Source organism: Papaver somniferum, chromosome 7, assembly GCF_003573695.1.
Source record: "Papaver somniferum cultivar HN1 chromosome 7, ASM357369v1, whole genome shotgun sequence".
Taxonomy (NCBI): Eukaryota; Viridiplantae; Streptophyta; class Magnoliopsida; order Ranunculales; family Papaveraceae; genus Papaver; species Papaver somniferum.
The window spans coordinates 69,636,499-69,644,780 of NC_039364.1; the positions used below are offsets into that span (position 1 = coordinate 69,636,499).

At 38.6% G+C, this 8,282-nt stretch overlaps 1 protein-coding gene across 1 annotated transcript; it reads right to left on the minus strand.

The window, feature by feature from the left end:
• Window positions 1-5,349: 5,349 nt before the first annotated feature.
• LOC113294734 lies at window positions 5,350-7,924 on the minus strand. Its single transcript, XM_026543111.1, has 4 exons — window positions 7,879-7,924; window positions 6,818-6,966; window positions 6,153-6,264; window positions 5,350-5,486 (listed from the first exon to the last, which is right to left on the minus strand). The coding sequence occupies exons 1-4, from the start codon at window positions 7,922-7,924 to the stop codon at window positions 5,350-5,352; spliced, it is 444 nt and encodes a 147-aa protein (XP_026398896.1).
• Between the last annotated feature and the right edge of the window lie 358 nt (window positions 7,925-8,282).

Sequence of the window (8,282 nt, forward strand, 5' to 3'; positions counted from 1 at the left end):
ATTAACTTACCGTCACCTACCTCCTAGCAGCTGAATTGATGAATCAGTAATATTATAGTAACTATGTCAACCTTATGCTATGTCTCGAACTTTATATAAGACAACAACTTATTTTTTGTTTAGTGTATTAAATTTCGTTTTTATTTTTTAGGACCACGCCGATTTCGTGAGTGCTCTTAAGCAGGGAATGTCCCCGAGTAGCATGGTGACCTTATGACCAATATCAAAAGAAGTAAATAATGTAATCGATATAGTAGATGCTACGGGGTTGTAGGTTATGGTCGATAGTTCGGTTCTTGGATACAACAAACCTCTTGTTTATGCCTTCACCGAGAGATTTGACGGGGAAATTGATACTTTTCCTCTTTATAGGTGTCTAAAACACCTTGATATTTATCTGTTGTTTATGCTTTCTATGCTAAGTTTTCTTGTAAATTATGTATCTTATGTTTGATTTTGAGTATTTAGGTACTTCGGAGTCATTTGGAACAAAAGAAGAAGAAACAACGCAAAAGTCTCATTTCATGTGCAACTGCGGTTGGAGACGAACTATTTCTCATTATTTGCTTCTATTGCTTAATTTCTATTTGAAAAGCATGTCGGCTTTAGTGATGCAAATATTTGTCTGAAAAGCACGACTGCTTTAGTGATGAAAAGAAATTAAAGAGAAGAAGTGGGTTTGAGATGTAAGAGGCGGCTGCTGCTGGTGGAAGAATTCGAGGAAGAAGAAAACGTTCATTTGGAGCAATAAGATCAAATCGCAGGTGAAGAATGAGCTGTCAGTTCCTCGCAACTGAAGTTGAGCAAAGAAGAAGATTAAACAGTCAGTTTGCTGAAACTGACAAGCCAAATATCAATGTGTGGCCCTCATCCGAAAGCTGGTGCCTATATCAGTTTTACTCATTACCAAAACCCTGGAATTCTGTGGAGATTATTTCTCAATCATTATCTTCTCAACATTAGAGCAGAGAGAAAACGGCTGCTGTCAAAAAGAGATCTCGATGGAGAAATGGGATCAATGAAATTCAAAAGAAGAACACAGATGAGTGAAGATTCAGATGCAGATTTGGGTGAACATTTGAAGTGATGTTGTTGTTGAAAAAACCAGACTTGATTGAGGAAATTCAGGAGAGATTGAGAAATTGGAGCTGTGGCTAAAGAATTAATCGAGAAACAGCTAGAGATGGGTGTTTCTGTTGATACCTAGGGTTGAAATTGAAGATTAGAAGAGGAAATCAGAAATGGGTCTCTGTTGGTGAATCGATTGAAGCCTGTGAAGAATTAGGTCAGGGGAAGAAGAGATGAAGAACAAGGCAGAAGTTGGCTCTGGATTTGTCAAGCAGGAATGGGTTTGTTTGAGGCCTGAGCTTGTGAATCGAAGATGGAAATTTGAGGAACGATTTCGAAGCTACAGGGGATCCTGCGATGGTTAGATTTGAGATGGCTTTTGATGGTTCATTTCAGTTGTGGTAGAAGATGGTTTTCCTGATAGTTTTGGTGGCTGAGAAGACGAGGTTTGATTTGAATCTGAAATTGCAGGTGCTGGTACTGTTATTGTTAAGAAAACTGTGAACCTGTTTGGTGGTGATTTTGTTAGTAGCTGATGTTGGTGGTTGTAACAAGATTAAGAAAACCAGGTTGTTACTGGTGATACTGAGGATTTCTGGTGGAGTGCAGGTGATGTTGGCGACGAGAATGAAACTGGTGGTAAGCTGAAATGCAGTATAGGGAAGACTTGGATTCGCCTAGATGTATGTTAGGTTGCAGGGATTGAGCAAGGATTGCAATCAAGAGCTAAATGGATATGTGTGGTTGACAGTACAATGAGCTAGCATTGCAAGTCTGAAGTGCAGGACAAGTGTTGGTTATTGCAAGAAAGAGTGGTTGCTGTGCAGTTGGCTTAATTTATGAACTGAATGTTAGGGTTGCAGACTAATGGAAGTTTGTGTGACTGCAGAATGAACTTGAATGGAAGCTTGTATGTTGTCAAAGTTGCAGCTGAGATGAAGCTAGAATTGAATTGCAGCAGTTGGTATTTAACTGATACTGGTGGTGACTTGGTGAGTGTCATGGAAGTGAAGCTGAAGTGCAGGTGGTAGTTCAGTGTGGGTTCAGTGTTACAGTGCAGTGCCTGGTGTTGGGTACAATGGGATTTAGCAGTTGATGGCCTAGAAGAGATGGGGTGCTGGTAGAAGACAGAAATGCAGAGAATGGTTGCAGTCGAGCTATGTGCTGGAATTAATATGGTGCTGTGTTGGCTCAAGAATTTCGTAGATGGATGTTAGGTTTACAGGTGATATTGCAGCTGAGTTGGTGTTGGTACAGCAGGAGATGAAATTGATTCATGGGTTTTGCAGCTCGACTGAAGTTATCGCAACTGATTTTGGTGGTTTAAGGAACTGATGGTTGCAGGAATGGCATTGAGTAGATGAGAAGTTCTGGAGCTACAGCTGAGTAACTGGTGATGTTGCGGTACATGGATGAGAAGATGGTGGTGTTCGTAGCCAAGGAGTTGGTGGTTTGCTAATGGAGTTGACGTTGTAGTTGGAGTATGGAATGTTGAGGCCACAGGATTGATTCATCGGGGAGGTACAGCCATGTTGGTGCAACACAATTTATGGCCTGTGCAAGACTGCATGGCTCTGGCCTTGGCCACTCAGCCCATCCAGCTGAGTACGATGCTGACTCGGTCTGACCTTGACCGAGTTGACCCAATTGACTGTTGACAGGTGGACTTTGCCGGTCACCTGAGATGTTTTCCCGGTTATTTTCCAGCCAAGTTCCAGCTACTTTCACCAGTTTTCCGGCGACACTTTCTGGGCTAAATTTATACATGGGTTCTCTCCACATATAGGTTTGGTGGACTTTTTGGTGGTGGACTTTGGAAGCAAGAGAGTTATAAAAGAAAGACTTCTAGAACTTGAAGAGGTATCACGTATTCTATTTCGAGCTAAGGAGGAGAGCCGCTTTACGCTACTAGGGTTTTCTTTGCTTTCATCTTCTTTATTTGATTATTGATTATGATGAACTCCATAGCTATGAGTAGCTAAATCTTATATTATTGGTTAAAGATGTAGTCCTATATCTATAACTTGTGCTTGATTAATGCATTAGTTTTCTCTCTTGATTATCGTTCAAATATCTACTGTTTTTCATAATCACATGATTGATGTATTCTGATAGGATTTAGATGTTTGTTTAGTTAAGTGGCCAATTAATTGAACTTGCATCCTTGTCCATAGCTATTTTAGGGCTCGAGTGTGAAATGGCCAATTAATTGTTTGTTTAGTTACTGACAACAAGTGTAGCAAATAGGGCTCGAGTGTCAAAAGGTAGATCTGCAGTGGTTTGGTGGATGCAGTAGAGAGGGGTATGGGTTGATAGAGATGGGGAAGGAAGATATGAAGGTGGTTCTGTTGAAAGAGTATGGGGACGATTGAGAGAAACGAATATGGTGATGTTTCGGAAGGGTCGGTGAGAAAAAAAGAGTCAGAGATGTGTTGTGGTTGAGTGAAAGTGGCTTGGTTTTGGTGTGAATCACTAACACCCAGCCTAGGTGTTCACGAGCAGGTCTTCTGAGATATCAAACTTGATGTGCTCTTAGTGACAAATAAATTCACTCCTTCTAGTCTCATGAACTTTGCAACCAGGTATTTTCTCACACTTCTTTTACACCACTGCTACAGCTCTCTTGCTTACTTCTTTTTAATCACCTATAAAACGCCACAAAATGAGATTAATATGACAAAATTCCTCGCTAACGAATGAATACACGAGATACAAGAGTTGGAATAAAATCAGATATTAAAGCTCTTGAGATGCAATAATTGTCAACAAAACTATATAGAAATATGCATTATTATGCACCGATCACACCCCCAAATCTGAATTTTGCTCGACCTCGAGTAAGCAAACAAAAAAAACATACCCACAAAGTTCTGGGACAAAATATAAGCTCATATTCCATGAAATGTGATACCTGCATTTCAGTTTCAGCTCACAACAAATGGATTTGTCAATCTAGCTTTCAAAGGCACAATTCTAGCACTTGAACAACTAAAGACATGCGATAAGAGTGTAAAGTGTATCTACACATGTTTTGAGAATTATCAGAAGTTATGACTGCCAATTACCAAGAGATAGTTTTTAAACTAAGAACCAAATTCAAAGCCAAGCTAGCTGTCCGGCTTTACGAGAATTGTGAATGTTCACCTAAGAGTTGGTGATATTTCAGTTTACCCGCATTGTACATCGATGGCATACACCCTCCCTTGCTTATTACAAGACTATTTACATTCATATAACAAAACAAGACTCTTATTTACATCGACTACTCTCTTATTTTTGAGGCAAGAGAAAAACATTGACTATAACATTTGAAGCATAACAAAATGTTCATCTATTTTTTTGATATTCTTTTTTTTTTTTCTGATCTTTCTTTTTTTTTCTTTTTTCTTGTTTCTGAATTTTTGCAACTTTTTTTTTCTTTTTCTAATTTTTTTTTTCAATTGATGAAAGGGAACAAGAACGATACAATAATATGAGATAACACTATTGACTTAGGAACAAAAAGAAAAATTACATGACACTTAGCAAGAGGTAGCTCTTTTCGATGTACCCGGTCAAATTCAATGGTTACTTTTCAATATGTATCCTCCAACTTCTATCCCAGCCACCCAAAGAACAAGCTAGTCAAGTCTCATTCAGTATTCTAAAGTGATTGGCAGTCTACTTAACCGATAAAACACCTGCCCGAGGCTATACATGAATTGATAGATCGTGCATGTGCAAATTTTCTTATCACGTGTGAATTGTGCTAGAATCAGGGGTGCCTCATCATCTAGACTAAGAACCCTAAGATATCATACATGCACAAGTATCACAACTCAAGGTAAATGAGCTTCATTTTTTTTTTTTTTTTTTTTTTTTTTCTTTTTCATATATTTACAAGTTCTAACATGCTTGCTACAAAATTCATGTGGTATACCTACATCCCCCAACCTAAACTAAACAATGTCCTCAATGTTTAAAGAGTACCAAAAAGTTGCAATCATACCAGGAAGACCATGTAGAGTAGAGATAAGGAGAGAGTTTACCAGATATGGAGAGTGTTGTTGCCCAAATAGATCTGGACGAGTGCTTGGAAAGCAAACATCAAGATAGAAGTGATAAGATAGATACCTAGTTAGCATGCAACAGAACTGCACAATGCGGAGAACAAGATTATATAACTGAAATCAAAAGAAAGAAACAAAGAGAGAAAGAAAGAAAATGGAATCCTTAACCCGATTTATGTACAAGGGTGAACCAGTTTAGTCCACATAAATGGGATCTTCAAGATTGGTTGTTTCAATTTCTGGTGGGATTTAATCTCTGCCCATTGACTTTGAAGATGTTCTTATTTGCTACATCTTCGAGTTCTACAGCTCCATGAGGGTGTACTGTGCGCACCAAGAGTGGGTCTGTCCATCTAGAACGCAATTTACCTGGAAAAAGATGCAAAAGGGAGTTGTACAACAAAACTTTTTGTCCAGGTGAGAATGACTTGCGCAAAATGCGCTTGTCATGGGACACTTTCATTTTATTCTTGTATGACTTAGCACTGTCATAAGCATCATTTCTCAGCTCTTCCAACTCATTGAATTGAAGTTTCCGTTGAGTACCTGCTTCATCAAGAGAAAAGTTAAGTTTCTTGATAGCCCAATAAGCTCGATGTTCTAACTCAACAGGTAAATGACAAAGTTTTCCATACACAAGTCGGTAAGGGGACATGCCAATAGGGGTTTTATATTCCGTTCTATAGGCCCATAAAGCATCACTCAAACATAATGACCAATCTTTTCTAGACCGGTTAACCGTCTTTTCAAGAATATGCTTAATCTCCCTATTAGAAACCTCTACTTGGCCGTTGGTCTGTGGATGGTATGGAGTTGTGACCTTATGTGTTATGCCATACTTGCGTACTAAAGACTCAAAAGACTTATTGCATAAATGTGAACCACCGTCACTGATTATAGATCTAGGTGTGCCAAATTGAGAAAAGATGTATTTTTTTAAGAACGAAAGTACCACCTTGTGGTCATTTGTTTTGGTTGCAATCGCTTATACCCACTTAGAAACATAATCAACAACGACAAGGATGTACAACTTACCTTCAAAATTAGGTAATGGTCCCATGAAGTCAATTCCCCACACATCAAACAGTTCAACAATCAAAATAGGGTGTAATGACATCATGTTTCTCTTCGTAATACTTCCTAGTTTCTGACAGCGTTCACAAGCAACACAATAATCATGACAGTCCTTAAACAATGATGGCCAATAAAACCCACACTGCAAGACTTTTGCAACAGTTTTCTTGGCACTGAAATGGCCTCCACATGCTTGGTCATGACAGAAAGATATCACTGTTGGGGACACATTTCCTAATGATTTGGTTCGGGAAGTACTTAAACAGGTATGGGTCATCCCAAAAGAAGTGTTTAACTTCAGCCAAGAACTTACAACGGTCTTGTCTAGACCAATGCAAAGGCATTCTACCTGTAGCAAGGTAGTTAACAATATCAGCAAACCAAGGCATTTCAGACACAAACATCAATTGTTCATCAGGGAATGATTCTCTAATCAGCATATACTCATCAATAGACTCAACATTCAACCTAGACAAATGATCAGCAACCACATTTTCAGAACCTTTCTTTTCTCGAATTTCGAGATTAAATTCTTGTAGCAACAGTATCCAACGGATAAGACGAGCTTTAGCATCCTTCTTAAAAAGAAGGAATTTCAAAGCAGCATGATCAGTGTATATGATGACCTTAGACCCTATCAAGTATGACCTAAACTTGTCCCATGCAAAAAAAACAGCAAGCAACTCTTTCTCAGTAGTTGAATAGTTAAGTTGAGCATCATTAAGAGTTTTGATAGCATAGTATATGACATATGGAAGTTTATCGACACGCTGTCCTAAAACAGCACCAACAACAAAATCAGAAGCATCACACATGATTTCAAATGGAAATTTCCAGTCATGTGGTCGGACTATTGGGGCAGAAGTACGAAGAGCTTTAATTTCTTCCCATGCTCCGACACAAGCATCATCAAACACAAAAGTAACATCTTTACCAAGTAGATTACATAGGGGTCTGGAAATTTTACTAAAGTCCTTGATGAATCGTCGGTAAAAACCAGCATGACCTAAAAATGATCTAACCTCCCTCACAGAGCGAGGTTGTGGCAAGTGTTGAATGAGGTCAACTTTAGCTTTATCTACTTCAATGCCTTTTTTAGAGATGATATGTCCTAAAACTATACCTGAGTTCACCATGAAATGACATTTTTCCCAATTCAAAACCAAATTTTTTTCTTTACACCTAATCAACACAAGAGTGAGATGGTTCAAACATTCATCAAAAGAAGATCCAAACACAGAGAAATCATCCATAAAGACCTCAAGAAAATTATCTATCATGTCAGAGAAAATGCTCATCATACAACGTTGAAATGTGGCGGGTGCATTACACAACCCAAAGGGCATACGACGATAAGCAAACGTTCCAAATGGACATGTGAATGTAGTCTTTTCCTGATATTCAGTTGCAATATGAATCTGGTTGTACCCAGAAAAGCCATCTAATAAACAATAGTGACTATGTCTAGACAACCGTTCTAGCATTTGGTCTATGAATGGAAGAGGGAAGTGATCTTTCCTTGTTATTGTGTTCAACTTCCTATAGTCAATGCAAACTCGCCACCCTGTGGTTGCACGAGTAGGGACTAATTCATTCTTTTCATTTTGAACCACAGTAATGCCTGATTTTTTTGGCACAACTTGAATGGGACTGACCCATTTGCTATCTGAAATCGAGTATATAATACCCGCATCAAGTAGTTTCAAGATCCCATCCTTAACAACATCTCTCATGTTACGATTAATTCTCCTTTGCATTTCCCTAGATGGTTTAGCATTTTCTTCAAGATTTATATGATGCATGCAAACAGTGTGACTTATACCTTTAAGGTCAGAGATGGTCCATCCTAAGGCCTCTTTATGCTCCTTAAGTACTTCTAAAAGCTTACTTTCCTGTTCTATGTTTAAACAAGATGAAATAATAACAGGTAAAGTATTAGATGAGCCTAAGAATGCATATTTCAAAGTATCAGGCAAAGTTTTCAAATTCAAGCTTAGGTGGATCAACAAGGGACGGAACAGACTTGGAATCAGAACGTGGGAGTGGTTCCACTTTAGTCTGCCATTTAGTGACGTCCATATGAGGCATAAA

Bases quoted from the DNA above. Each gene is read 5' to 3' on its own strand.
- LOC113294734 (XM_026543111.1), bottom strand. From the start codon at position 7,924: ATGAGAGATGTTGTTAAGGATGGGATCTTGAAACTACTTGATGCGG. The intron at 6,967-7,878 runs GTATTATATACT...GTGCTGTTTTAG, and splicing joins CTTGAAACTACTTGATGCGG to GACAGCGTGTCGATAAACTT. The intron at 5,487-6,152 runs GTAAGTTGTACA...ATCTTTTTCCAG, and splicing joins ACCATTACCTAATTTTGAAG to GTAAATTGCGTTCTAGATGG.